We start from the raw sequence: 15,013 nt of genomic DNA, 5'->3' as shown, positions 1-15,013 counted from the left end.
TTGTCGTAAGAATCAGATAATGTTTGCAGAAGCATTTGAGTTCTGCAAAGGAAAAGCTATTCAGACTTTCAAGATAATAGAAGAGTGTTGTGTGAAGGATTCCTTTCCAGTTTGCCTCTGTGAAAATGTCTTTGTCATAGATCATTTTATGAAACAGGAATAAGAGAAACATAGGCCTTATCGTGGTGTAGTGCTCACTTACAGACATATCCTGTTGTTTCTTCCCTGCAAGATATCCAGCACACAGGCTGCATTTTTCTTTATAATAATCCTTGGCAAACGCATAACTTTTCAAAAACCAAATGATTTTAGTGGTGCTATGGCAGCTGCAGTTGTTAGATTAATGTGGTGAAAACCATCAAATACTTAGAAATTGGCTGGGTGCGGTGGTTCATGCCTGTAATCCCAGCACTTTGGGAGGCCGAGGTAGGTGGATCACTTGAGGTCAGGAGTTCGAGACCAGCCTGGCCAACATGGCAAAACCCCGTCTCTATTAAAAATACAAAAATTAGCTGGACGCGATGGAGGGTGCCTGTAATCCCAGCTACTCTGGAGGCTAAGGTGGGAGAATTGCTTGGACCCAGGTGGCAGAGGTTGCAGTGAGCCAAGATTGTGCCACTGCACTCCAGCCTGGGCAACAAAGCGAAGCTCTGTCTCAATTAAAAAAATAATAATAATCATAAAATACAAATACTTAGAAATTAACTTCACCTTTGCCTTCAGGCACTTTTGCTACATGTTAGCATCAGAGGCTGTTGTACAATTAGATGGTTATTCCCCTGTTTCTTGGCCGATTTTTGGTACCTTTCTTTGAAGAAGAGGGTTAGATTTTAAGAAAGAAAGTGTGCTTATTTCACTCATGGCTTTGCAGAATTTAACTTTGCTTTACTTTAAAAATTCCAATCATCGTGTACCTGTAAAGGTTAAAATATAGTGAAAGTTTTTGCTTCATGTGAATTCAGTTCTGAGCACCTGCAGGTCATATCAGGTGTCTGATGCAGTTACCTTTATGGATCGTGGCAGGTCCTTACATTTCAACAGCCTTATGCATTTCCATGGGGGGAAGAGATTCTGTTTCTAGGAAATTACAAAGGGCATACCACTTCAGGGAGTGTAAACAATTCTTTGTTGCAACAGACAAGATTTTTTTAAAAAAAAGAAAAAAGGATGCATTTTAGGTACACAGGGTATGGACGCATTCAACATTTACTTTTATCTCCACAGATGCCGACCTCCCCTTGTTGCAGGCAGTTGGGCTTTTCCAACTCATTGCTAACAAAGGTGGCATCTGCATTAATTTCAATGAGAATTTCAAGTACTGAAGATGAAAAGTTGGGGAGATTCATGTTTGAAAAATGAAAAATGAACAAAAACTCCACCTTGTGCGGTGAGATAGCTAACACTGATATATCAGGAATAATTTTAAACTATTTTTGCTGTAATGTGTAGCTTTAATGTCTCTTTTCAGTTATGGACCCATAAAAGTATTACTATATCTTGTGAATAAAGATCATTCTTGTGGACTAGTACGTGGATGCCTTCATAGGCTGTGGGAAGCAGTGGTGTGCGTATGTGTGTCTATATCAATATTTTATGTTTATAACTCTGTGTATTAAGTTTATCTAGAAAAAAATAATGTGTTTCTTTAGTGTTTGGGGGACTAAATTGTAATATGACCATTCCAGTGTAATCTGACTGCTCACTGTAGGGAACATTTGTTACACACAATGCACATACAAACACACACCCCTAAAGCGTAGCTAACTGCTCCCACTAGATAATTGCTGCTAAAAAAAAAAAAAAAAAACCCTAAATAATGGAGGAAGAAATAGCATTCTTTTAAAAGGGGCTTTTCTGAAGAGTAAAATGTAAATACAGGACATGTGGGGAGGGTGGGGCCGCCTGCAAAATGTCCTGAAGATGGACAAATAGCCTTTTAAATTCTACTTTTTAACCATCTTTACCGTGTGTGCCTATTTGTATTGCAGAGGTGAACTACTATTTTTGGAGGTTGATATCAGTATGTTTTGAAACTGAATTATTACATAAAATCAGAGTAACCTCTTTCTCCATCCTCCTTTTCCACACTATTCTTGCCAAATATTTCTACTGAAACCCAGTTTCAGCAAGGCAAAATGATGGGACTCTCAAACCTCCCTCCTCATCTTCCCTTCCCCTCTGTCTTTTGCCTGGCCTGGCCTTTTTTGTTGTTGTTGGCTTTTCATAAGTAAGAACAATTTATTGTGGTATTTCAAGATTGCAGAATTTCAAGTGTATATCTATAAATCTTTTCTTAAAATCTTTGGCTACACAGTAACATCAATTAAAACAGAAGAGTGAGTCTAAGTCTGTAATATGCTATAGGACCAGATAAGATTTTGAATGAGGCTAAACTTGACTGCCATATTTTATTAAGAGGAAATTGGAACTTTATGCTGGAGAATGGATGACAGCAAGTCTGTGATATATATGTAGTCATTGTGTAATTAGAAACACCAAATGCTGAATCCTATCACTGTGTTCTTGGGGGCCAGGCCTTGGATTTGGTTGTCATTTAAACTCCTTGAAGGTTATATGTAATTATAATGAGCAGAAGGCAAATAAAGTTTTTGAACAAAAGTACTTGTTTTCAGTATTTAAAATTTGGTAATATATTTTCTTTTTCAGTTAAACTATCTTCCCCAGAAAAAATATTATATTTCAGTTAAACTATCTTCCCCACAGAAATTATTATACTACGAACAAGTTATGAGTGAGACTGAGAAGCTTGAAGAAGCTGGTTTTTAAGCAGCTCATATAATATGTTGTGTTAAAGAAAGTGTCATTGTTTCCTGTTGGGAGGCAAACAACAACAACAACAACAACAAAAGGAATTGTCATGATTCTTTCTGAGCCAAACTGTCACGAAATGTTCTGTGACAGAACCACTACTCTTTTTTCTGCCATTCTGCCTACTGGAGAGTTCTATGTTGTATTTGTTTTTAATCCTTGATTTTAAAAATATTAATGGTTTTAGTGTTGCTTAGCTTCAGTTTGAAGTATAACTTTCACTAATAACTGCAATAAAAAGAAAAGCTTTGCTCTTAAACTTTCTCTTGTGTGGTCATCATTACAGCTCTTCAGACTAGGGAATGAGACCCATGTGATACAGTGGAAGGAACTTAAGCTTTAGTCATGAAGTCCTGGGTTCAAACCTCAATTACGTGACACTCTGAGCAAGTTCCTTGATGCTTCTAAATCTCAGTTTCCTCCAGTGTGAAAGGAGAAAATAGAACTGATGGAGCATTAAATGAAACAATACATAGAATGTTTCCAGTGCTGGGCATGTGGCTGGAGCTCAGGTTTTTCAAAGACTGCCTACCTCCCCCCTACCCCACCCATTTTTCACCTTCTTAAATAAAAGACAGTGAGTGGAGTGAAAATGGGGAGACGACACTAGGCTTCCAAACTTTACCAGGAGGTGAAAGAATTAAGAATGTGTAGGGAAAAAAGGAACCAAAATGAACTGGTTCCAAAAGTGGATAAACAGCCCCGGTAGGCGATGCAAGAAAACACTGGACTAAGATTTTGGAAATCAGCTCTCAACCCTCTTTAAACGCATAATTTCAGGTATAGCTCTTCATTTTATAATTAAAGTTGTTAGACTAATACCACAAGTCGCAAGTTGGCAGGCCAGTTTCAGTCTGCAAATAATTTTTAATTGTTTAAATTTTCTTTCTTTTTTTTTTTTTTTGAGATAAGAGTCTCGCTCTGTCACTCAGGCTGGAGTGCAGTGGTGCGATCTAGGTTCACTGCTACCTCCACCTCCCGGGTTCAAGCGATTCTCCTGCCTCAGCCTCCTGAGTAGCTGGGATTACAGGTGCCCACCACCATGCCTGGCTAATTTTTTTTTTATTTTTTGTAGAGACGGGATTTCACCATGTTGGTCAGGCTGGTCTTGAACTCCTGACCTCGTTATCCGCCCGCCTTGGACTCCCAAAGTGCTGGGATTACAGGCATGAGCCACCATGCCAGGCCAATTGTTTTAAAATTTTTTAAGAGAGACAGGGTCTCACTCTGTCGCCCAGGTGGAAATGCAGTGGCAGGATCACAGCTCACCTCCTGGGCTCAAGGATCTTCCTGCCTCAGCCTCCCAAGTAGCTAAGACAACAGGTGTACACCACCACATTCGGATAGTTTTTAAAATTTTTGTAGAGATGGAGTCTCACTATGTTGACCAGGCTGGTCTGAAACTCCTGGCCTCAAGCAATCCTCCCACCTCGGCCTCCCAAAGTGCTTGGATTACAAGCATGAGACTGCACCTGGCCCAGATTTTATCTTCTCTTTAAAAATAAGAACCGAGTGTGGTGGCATCCCCCTGTAATCCCAGCTACTTGGGAAGCTGAGGCAGGAGGCTTGCTTGAGGCCAAGAGTTCGAAGCTACAGCGAGCTGCGATCATACCACTGTATTCCAGCCTGGACAAAAGAGCGAGACCCTGTCTCCAAAACAAAAAATAGTAAGATACGCCAGAACCAAACAAATCGCCAGTTACATTAGAGCTCAACTGCTTGAGACTTTCTTCAGAGCAAGGGTGCTCAGAACACCACACTTAAGCATCAGAAATGAGGTGGCAGTCGAAGGTAACATTCTAAGTGTTTGTTGTCATTTTGAGACGGAGTCTCACTCTGTTGCCCAGGCTGGAGTGCAGTGGCACGATCTCTGCTCACCACAACTTCCACCTCCTGGAGTCAAGCGACTGTCTTGCCTCAGCCTCCAGAGTAGCTGGATTACAGGCGCCCGCCACCACGCCTGGCTAATTTTTTGTATTTTTAGTAGAGATGGGATTTCACCATGTTGGCCGGGCTGGTCTCGAACTCCTGACCTCAGGTGATCCACCTACCTTGGCTTCCAAAGTGCTGGGATTACAAGCGTGAGCCACTGTGCCTGGCCAGTGAGGGGCATACATCTGAATGTAGTTTTCATGTTTAATTTGTCTGGTTATTTGACAGATTTATCTCAGCTGCTGATACTTGCATACCTTGCTTATGTTTTCAGGAAATTAATTAGGTTGATGTGTCAATGCCAGGAAAGGAGGTGTACGTTTTCACAATATTTGACTAAATGTTATGAAGGGAACTGAAATCTTTAGTTTTATCTATAGAAGAAAGATGACTTTTTTCCTGTCATTTCTGTTGCTTCCACAAATGTCATCTGTCATTTCTGTTGCTTCCACAGTTTCTACAGTCTATGAAGATCTTTATAATGCCTTTTTTTTTTCTTTTCTTTGAGACAGGGATTTGCTCTGTCGCCCAGGCTGGAGTGCAGTGGTATGATCTTGGCTCACTCCAACCTCCACCTCCTGGATTCAAGCAATTCTCATGCCCCAGCCTCCCAAGTAGCTGGGACTACAGGTGTGTGCCACCATGCCCAGCTAATTTTTGTATTTTTAGTAGAGATGGGGTTTTGCCATGTTGGCTAGACTGGTCTTGAACTCCTGACCTCAAGTGATCCGCTTGCCTCAGCCTCCCAAAGTGCTGGGATTACAGGCGTGAGCCACCGCGCCCAGCTGCAATGCCTTTATAGAGTAGTACTTTTCTTGTACTTTTCCCTATTAAAATATCTTTCTTGGGCTGGGTGCAGTGGCTCACACCTGTAATCCCAGCACTTTGGGAAGTCGAGGCAGGTGGACTGATTGAACTCAGGAGTTTGAGACCAGCCTGGGCAACATGGTGAAATTCCATCTCTACAAAAAATACAAAAAATTAGCTGGGCATGGTAGTGAACCTATAATCCCAGCTACTCAAGAGGCTGAGGTGAGAGGATCACTTGAGCTTGGGAGGCGGAGGTTGCAGTGCATGGAGTTTGCAGTGAGCCGAGATTGCACCACTGCACTCCAGCCTGGTGACAGAAAGAGACTCAGTCTCAAAAAAAGACTTTTTTTCTTAAGAATAATGCTGGGGTTCAAAATTTATAATTATAAACAAAACAGATACCTTAGTGGCTTAGTATCATAAAGTCCAATATGTTCAGTTCTCAACTGAAACAAAATTTTAATAGGCTTTGCTAAATGATTTTAAAAATAGGCCAATTCAAAAGTACCTGAGGCTGGGCATGGTGGCTCATGCCTGTAATCCCAGCACTTTGGGAGGCCAAGGTGGGTGGATTATTTGAGCCCAGGAGTTCGAGACCACCCCAGGCAACATGGTGAAACCCCATCTCTACAAAAACTACAAAAATTAGCCAGGCATGGTGACATGCTCCTGTAGTCCCAGCTACATGGGAGACTGAGGTGGGAGGATCACCTGAGCCCAGGACATGGAGGCTGCATGTGCCACTACACTTAAGCCTGGGTGACAGAGTGAGACCCAGTGTCAAAAACAAAACAAAAGCACTTGAAACTATCAAATGTATAAAATTACTCTTCCTTTACTGTAACTATGTTGCGAAATAGAATTTGCATATTGTATTCCAAAGCAAAAATAAAAAAACAGAACATAGGAATGGTCTGATGCATCGCTTCTCGGCCTTTTGGCTAAGATCAAGTGTAGGAATGGTCTGATGCTGCATCAGACAGGATTTCAGTCAGCACCAGCATTCAGATGGTTTTCACATGTATTTTATACACATGTAAAATTAAGATTAACTGGCCAGGCGTCGTGGCTCACACCTGTAATCCAAGCACTTGGGAGGCCAAGGTGGGTGGATCACCTGAGGTCAGGAGTTCGAGACCAACCTGGGCAACATGGTGAAACCCCGTCTCTACTAAAAATACAAAAATGGCCGGGAGCGGTGGCTCACGCCTGTAATCCCAGCACTTTGGGAGGCCGAGGCAGGCGGATCACAACGTCAGGAAATCGAGATCATCCTGGCTAACACGATGAAACCCTGTCTCTACTGAAAATACAAAAAAAAATTAGCCGGGCGTGGTGGCGGGCACCTGTAGTCCCAGCTACTGGGGAGGCTGAGGCAGGAGAATGGCGTGAACCTGGGAGGCGGAGCTTGCAGTGAGCCGAGATCGCGCCACTGTACTCCAGCCTGGGCGACAGAGCGAGACTTGGTCTCAAAAAAAAAAAAAAAAAAAAAAAGAAAAGAAGAAAAGAAAAAAAATTAGCCGAGCGTGGTGGTGCACACCTGTAGTCCCAGCTACTCAGGAGGCCGAGGCAGGAGAATTGCTTTTTGTAGTTTTTGTGGAGACGGGGTTTCACCATGTTGCCTGGGGTGGTCTCGAGAAGGCAGAGGTTGCAATGAGCCAAGATCGCACCACTGCACTCCAGCCTTGGCGACACAGCGAGACTCTGTTAAAAAAAAGATTAACCATCTTTTTAAATTTTTTTTTGTAAGCTTAATCTTAATTTTTTCCAATTTATATTTGTGCTTGTATAAAGATTTTAGACTATGAAAGTTTGCCATCTGTGGTATTCCTTTGAATAGTATTTAAAAATACATATTCATAGGTGCTAGCTAGACCATTCATAAAATTATGACTGTTGTCTAAGATTCTTTAGATATTAATTTGAAAATCTGCACAAAAGTATATCACTTTACTGAATGCAGCAAAGTTACTTGCCATTTATTTTACCCTGAAGACTTTTCTTTCTTATGGAAAAAGAGTGGGTTTTGAAGATAAGAAGGGCAGATGGGATGGTAGGAATCATTGTTTTAACCTCCAGAGCAAATCATCTGCAGCCGTGTAGTTGAAGTGGGCCGTTATTTCTCTGACTAGTATGCTATGCAAAACGAGTTAGCCTCACCCAAATCTCAGCCTTGACAATCTCAGCACGAATTTCTTTGGCCTGAGACAAGTACAGGACCAGCAGAAAAGCAAGCTGGAAAAAAGGTCAAAGTCAAGCAGTTTCCTCTGGAGTAATGAACAACAAAAAATGTCTGTGCGAGAGGTCAACTATTCCCAGTCACCTCCTGCTAAAAATATTAATAATATTAATACTTTAATAAAAACATTAAAAACATTAATATTTTAATAAAAACATTAAAATAATATTTTAATAAAAATATTAAAAATAATTATAAGTAAACTCAACTCCCTTGGCAAACACTCACATAAAACCTTCAAATCTTCTACCAGACCTTGAAAGAGGGTTACTTGACTCTAAATAGCCAAGCCAGTCCCAATTTAAGACAGGATCCTTCTAATGTGACATTATATTGTTGTTGCTTGAAAAACATTTTCACAATGACAGTTCTCACATTTCTAAAATGGCAATTTCCAGAGAGAAGGGTGGAGTTTGATCTAATAACAAACCTCAGGTCGGGCATGGTGGCTCATAATCCCAGCACTTTGGGAGGCTGAGGCGGGCAGATCACTTAAGGCCAGGAGTTCGAGACCAGGCTGGCCAACATGGTGAAACCTATCTCTATTAAAAATACAAAAAAATTTTTTTTACAGGCGGGCGTGGTGGTGCCCACCTGTAATCTCAGCTACTAGGGAGGCTGAGGCAGGAGAATTGTTTGAGCCCTGGAGGCAGAGGTTGCAGTGGGCCAAGATCACACCACTGCACTGCAGCCTGAGCAATAACACAGTGAGACTCTGTCTTAAAAATAACAACAGGCCAGGGCCGGGCACAGTGGCTCACGCCTGTAATCCCAACACTGGGAGGCCGAGGCGGGTGGATCACCTGAGGTCAGAAGTTCAAGACCAGCTTGGTCAACATGGTGAAACCCTGTCTCTACTAAATACACAAAAATTAGCTGGGCGTGGTGGCGGTTGCCTGTAATCCCAGCTACTCGGCAGGCTGAGGCAGGAGAATCACTTGAACCCAAGAAGCAGAGGTTGCAGTGAGCTGAGGTCGTGTCATTGTGCTCCAGCCTGGGCGACAACAGCAAAACTTCGTCTCAAAATAAATAAATAAATAAATGACAGCAGGCCAGCACGATGGCTCATGCCTATAATCCCAGCACTTTGGGAGGCCGAGGCGGGTGGATCACAAGGTCAGGAGTTCGAGACCAGCTTGGCCAATGTGGTGAAACCTCGTCTCTACTAAAAATACAAAAATTAGCTGCACGTGGTGGCAGGCACCTGTAATCCCAGCGACTCAGGAGGCTGAGGCAGGAGAATCGCTTGAAGGCAACGGCAGGGGTTGCAGTGACCCGAGATCACACCACTGCACTCCAGCCTGGGCCACAAGTAAGACTCTACCTCAATAAATAAATAACAACAACAACAAAAAAAATCCTCCCTTAAATCTTTGCTATAATTTGCCAAGTATGCTAGTAAGATGTTTGGGACTTTATCTACATATGACAGAAGGAGGATAAAGGGGGAAAACATCTTTAAATTTGTACCTTGTTTTTCCACTAAGAGGGAAGAAAGGCTGAAATGGAACAGATTTTATTAAAATTACAAAAAAACTATTAGGGTGTTCAGTTTTGTGTTTCTGCATTTTGGAAATGACTTGATATTTTAGCAGGCTCCTAAATAGAATGGGTGAATGAAATTATTATTTATCTTCTCAACTGTCTTTATACCTATTTTTCTCTTAGATTTAAAGTAAATGGAAAACAACCTCAAGTCAACAAAGCCAACACAGAAATAGGAAATACTATTTTGTTAGAGATTGGCCCCAGGAAAGAAAAATAAGGAAAGATAACGTATCTGAAATCTTTCCAGATAAAAGGTAGTTAATAATCAAAGATAAATTGTAATCTGGTGTTTAACTGGTTTGTAATTTCTACAACTATCAGGAAGCATAGTAAAAGGGCCAGGCTCAGTGGCTCACGCCTGTAATCCCAGCACTTTGGGAGGCTGAGGCGGGCAGATCACCTGAGGTCAGGAGTTCAACACCAGCCGGGCCAACATGGCGAAACTCCATCTCTACTAAAAATACAAAAATTAGCTGGGCTTGGTGGTGTGCGCCTGTATTCCCAGCTACTTGGGAAGCTGAGGTGGGAGAATCACTTGAACCTGGGAGGTGGAGGTTGCAGTGAGCCGAGATCACGCCACTCACTGCACTCCAGCCTGGGGGACAGAGTGAAACTCTGTCTTAAGAAAAAGGAAAAAAAAAAAAAAAAAAAAAAAAACAGCATGGTAAAAGAAAAAAACAGCAAAAAAAAAAAAAAAAAAGGAAGAAACATACTAGTGTATTCCAATAGGAGAGACGGATACCTAGTAGTACTAAGAAGTAAGAAGTATATATTTGCCTCTGAGCTTTGGAAGTGTACTCTAAACATAGGTATTTAAACTTCAGGGGACAAGATAATACAACTGCTCTCTCCGCCCACAAAACAGACTGCAAATGTACACTGCCATAGAGGGATAATAATTATCTTCAGTGGCCAGGTGTGGGAATACCTTGTCAAGATATTATTTTTCGGCCAGGCACAGTGGCTCATGCCTGTAATCCCAGCACTTTGGGAGGTCAAGAGGGGTGGATCACTTGAGATCAGGAGTTCAAGACCAGCCTGGCCAACGTGGCAAAACCCCGTCCTTACTAAAAATACAAAAAAGTAGCTGGGCGTAGTGGCACACTCCTGTAGTCCCAGCTACTCAAGATGCTGAGGCAGGAGAATTGCTTGAACCCAGGAGGTGGAGGTTGCAGTGAGCTGAGATTGTGTCACTGATCTCCAGTCTGAGCGAGAGAGGGAGACCTTGCCTCAAAAGAAAAAGAAAAAAGATTATTTTTTGGCCGGGTGCAGTGGCTCACGCCTGTAATCCCAGCACTTTGGGAGGCCGAGGCGGGTGGATCATGAGGTCAGGAGATCAAGACCATCCTGGCTAACACGGTGAAACCCCGTTTCTACTAAAAATACAAAAAATTATCCAGGCGTGGTGGCGGGCGCCTGTAGTCCCAGCTACTCAGGAGGCTGAGGCAGGAGAATGGCGTGAACCTGGGAGGCGGAGCTTGCAGTGAGCCAAGATTGCACCACTGCACTGCAGCCTGGGCAACAGAGTGAGACTCCGTCTCAAAAAAAAAAAAAAAAAAAAAAAACACACACAGAAGAAAAAAGATTATTTTTCATATTAGAATAAGATCAGCCTACCAAATATTAATATTAACTAAGGTACTTTTAAACATTGTTCTGATTCAATGAAAGTTGTACTCTCTGAATATTTTAATAATTGGACTTGAGGTAATCTATAACACTCGGGGAGAAAAATTAAGAGCAGAGAAGATACAAACTATAATACTTGACAGATTTTGAAAGCACTTAAAGCACTTATGGTCTCTTCTGGTGAAATCTCAATTACTTTAAAAAGCTATGAGTTTGCATTTTTCTGCTTCACATTTTTTTTTCAAATTTCTTGCTTCATTGTCTATGTCTGTAGGATCCTTTTTAATCCCAGACAAAGCTGTATGGATAGTCAGGTACTTTAAATCTAAAGAGGGAAAGCAGCCAACTGAAGAATATGGCAAGAAGACATATACCAGCCAGACACATCATCTTTCTCTTTATGATGGTCATCGTAGAGGTGGCAGCCTTGTCTAACAGCGCCGTTCCCAGGCTAACACACATATTAAACAGGGAAATAATGAATGTTTCTGCTGCAAACTGAGCCTGACTAAATTTACTGATATAATGTTTATGTCCTGTGCGAGGGTCCCTTTGGACATACGGTTCTCCTCTTATATAAGTCCACATTTGACCAGATGTCATCACAATCACAAAGCACAGAGTTAAAACTTCACACAAAATTCTGCAAGAAATAGATTTCCTATTCCATTTCAAGAAATACCCAAGTCCACCAATGAGAGCCAACAGTATGCCCGGCTTGAGGAGACCATGATAATTTGTAGGCTGTCTGATTCTGACACTGACATGTGTTCTTTCTGCTACCCATTCAGCCATTTGGTCAGCAACAATATCCCTTCCTCTCAAATTATAAATGTCATCTGTTGTAAATTTCCATTGGGCAGAAAAGTGGAAGAAACTCGGAACTGACGTTACCTGGAGTGCTTCAAAGACCTCAGGGCTTTCATCATAATCCACCATTGCAAAAAATACCTTTGTGGTGAATGCACCAGGGCGTTGATAGGAATTTGCCAAGATCTGAAATTCTTCGGCAGCGCCTTTGCACATTACACATGAACTGAACTCGTGGAGAGCAGTAAGCATCACAATAACAGAATAGTTTTTTGGTGCATCTAATGCAAAATGATAAAACATGATGTCACTCATTCTTATCACTCTGTCTTTCTTGGTCCAATTCATCAGCTGGCTGACCTTTTTGGCCAACACCTTCTTCCATCGGGAAGGATGTGTAGGAACCCCGGGAGTCACGAATAACAGGGCCACCACTACGGCCAAAAGTAGACGCCAAAGCCACCACACTTCTGCCATATTTGCTTACTTCTTTGTGTTATACCACTGTTGCAAAATATGTAAGCCAAAATTTGATCATTTCTTCCTGCAATTAATTTGTCCAAGATTTTTTTCTTTCTGTCTTCTTCAATCCTGGTAAAAAGGCTATATCACAAATTCTTGTTCATGTCCAGCTTACAAGTCATATGTTAGAGTTTACAAAATAACCTGTGGAAAAAAATACTCTGTAAGGAAGGGAGTTTGGGAAATACTGTTCTGGCTTCAGTCTTGCTGAACGACAGACTTGCAATTAACAAATCAGGCCAGGCGTGGTGGCTCACGCCTGTAATCCCAGTACTTTGGGAGGCCAAGCTGGGCAGATCACCTGAGGTCAGGACTTTGAGACCAGCCTGGCCAACATGGTGAAACCCCGTCTCTACTAAAAATATAAAAATTAGCCAGGTGTGGTGGCGCATGCCTGTAGTCCCAGTTACTCGGGAGGCTGAGGCCAGAGAATCGCTTGAACCCGGGAATGGGAGGTTGCAGTGAGCCAAGATCATGCCACTGCACTCCAGCCTGGGCAACAGAGTAAGACTCTGTCAAAAAAATAAATAAATAAATAAAACAAAACAAAAAAAACAACCCGAATGTCTGCTGGGCAGCAGCTGGATCCACTGTGAACACCTCAAACTGCTCAAAAACTGCCCAAAAGCCAATCCATCCCCCAACTGCCTACAAAGCCCTTGGTTCCCTACTGTTCTTCCCATCCCCCCAATGATGTTTTACAACTGAAGGACCCTTCTGGGACTTCTTTCCCCCTGGGCCCGACTGCCTGGGTTTCAATCCAGGCTGTACCACTTGTTAGTGATGTGACCTGGGCACGTCCTGGCTGGCCTGTGCCTCAGTCTCCCTGCCTGTAAAGTGAAGATGGTAACAGTACCCACCTCATAGGATCCGGTTCAGCAGAGCCCTCAGAACAGGACCAGGCCTGCACACCTGTCTTCCTCTCTATCCCAGCACCCCACGAGAGGCAGTGTGGAGCACAGCAGAGTGTCCTCTGGGTGGGGCCAGAACGCCTGGGTTTCCCTCCCTGCTTTTTAGCAGTGTGTCTCTTTTGTTACCTAAGAAAGTGGGGACAATGCCCACCTCACCTATTAGTTGTGAAGATTAAATGTTAATATTTTTCCAACCCCTAGAAGTACTAGGCAATACCAGACAATACAGTACTAGACAATAAGACAGACATGATTTTTTTTTCCCTTCTCTCTTTTTTTAAAGAAATGGTTGAATATTGAGCATTGCTTCTCTGGTTTTTTGTGTTTTGTTTTGTTTTGTTTTTTTGTTTTGTTTTTTGAGACAGAGTCTCGTTCTGTTCCCCAGGCTGGAGTTCAGGGGCGTGATATCAGCTCACTGCAAACTCTGCCTCCCAGGGTCAAGTACTTCTCCTGCCTCAGCCTCCTGAGTAGCTGGGATTATAGGCATGTGCCACCAGAGCATTGCTTCTCATACCCCAGTTACCTCTCTCAGGGTTGTGCCCTCTCCAAACATGATTATCATCCCTTGATCATTCCTTGTATGACCTTCAAGATGGGCAAAGTTGTTGGGCAAGACAGAATAGAATAAGTGTTCTAAACAACACTAACTACCCATCCATTGCTGGAGGGGACCTGCTGGGGAGTGCACCTGATGTTAATTTTAATTAATTAATCTATTTTTTGAGATGGAGTCTCACTCTGCCACCCAGGCTGGAGTGCAGTGGCACGATCTCGGCTCACTGCAACCTCTGCCTCCAGGCTCAAGCAATTCTCCTGCCTCAGCCTACCAAGTAGCTGGGATTACAGGCACCTGCCACCACACCTGGCTAATTTTTGTATTTTTAGTAGAAACAGGGTTTTACTACGTTGGCCAGGCTGGTCTCGAACTCCTGACCTCAGGTGATCCACCTGCCTCAGCCTCCCAAAGTGGTGGGATTACAGGCGTGAGCCACCGTGCCTGGCCAAATTTTGTATTTTTTGTAGAGATGGGGTTTCGCCATGTTGCCCAGGCTGGTCTCCAACTCCTGGACTCAAGCGATCCACCTGGTCTCGGCCTCCCAAAGTGCTGGGATCGCAGGCCTGAGTCGCTGCGCCCAGCCTACTTTTTCTGTGTACTGTTCGTTTGCTGGCAACCGCTATGTTTCTGAGGCTGACCTCGAACTCCTAGCCTGAAGCGGTCCTCCCGCCTGGGCCTCTGGAGTAGCTGGATTACAAGCGTGAGCCACTGCGCCTGGTTTCGTATTTTCTATCATGTCTATGCATGCGTTTATCAAAATAAAATTGTTTAGGCCGGGGCAGTGGCTCACATCTGTAATCCCAGCACTTTGAGAGGCCGTGATGGGTGGATCGCCTGAGGCCAGGAGCTTGAGACCAGCCCGGGCAACATGGTGAAACCCTGTCTCTACTAAAATTTTTTTTTTTTTAATTTGGCCAGGTGTGGTGGCACGCGCCTGCGGTCCCAGCTAACTCGGGAGGCTGAGGTGGGAGAATCGCTTCAGTCCGGGAGGTTCAGGCTGCAGTGAGCCGAGATTGAGCCACAGCACTCCAGCCTGGGCGACAGAGCGAGACCCTGTCTGAAAAGACAACAAATGTTCATTTAATTTGTAAATCAAGTGAAAGCGCTGCCCTGATGCCCCCCACCTCTCCCAGGCTCCGCCGACCGCCCCTCGCCTACCCTAAAGGCCTCCGGGGACGCAGCCCGACGCCGCCGCGGTTGCCAAGCGAAGCGCCCAGGCCGCGTTGG

At 43.3% G+C, this 15,013-nt stretch overlaps 1 protein-coding gene across 3 annotated transcripts; it reads right to left on the bottom strand.

Moving 5' to 3' along the window:
* Nucleotides 1-11,029: 11,029 nt before the first annotated feature.
* Nucleotides 11,030-15,001, bottom strand: LOC129468940 (magnesium transporter protein 1-like). Of its 3 annotated transcripts, none has more exons than XM_055254966.2 (3): nt 14,945-14,995; nt 13,180-13,356; nt 11,030-12,463 (listed from the first exon to the last, which is right to left on the bottom strand). In XM_055254966.2, exon 3 carries the CDS (start codon nt 12,272-12,274, stop codon nt 11,270-11,272), a length of 1,005 nt encoding a protein of 334 aa, XP_055110941.1. In that variant the 5' UTR covers nt 12,275-12,463; nt 13,180-13,356; nt 14,945-14,995; the 3' UTR covers nt 11,030-11,269. The 3 variants fall into 3 exon arrangements, with proteins under 3 accessions (XP_055110941.1, XP_055110940.1, XP_055110942.1); XM_055254965.2 differs by having other exon boundaries at nt 13,180-13,386; nt 14,945-14,956; XM_055254967.2 differs by lacking the exon at nt 13,180-13,356 and having other exon boundaries at nt 14,945-15,001.
* Between the last annotated feature and the right edge of the window lie 12 nt (nt 15,002-15,013).

The sequence above is a fragment of the Symphalangus syndactylus genome, chromosome 12 (assembly GCF_028878055.3).
Source record: "Symphalangus syndactylus isolate Jambi chromosome 12, NHGRI_mSymSyn1-v2.1_pri, whole genome shotgun sequence".
NCBI lineage: Eukaryota > Metazoa > Chordata > Mammalia > Primates > Hylobatidae > Symphalangus > Symphalangus syndactylus.
The sequence above is the reverse complement of the archived record's forward strand: the minus strand, read 5'-3'. Positions and strand labels throughout refer to the sequence as shown.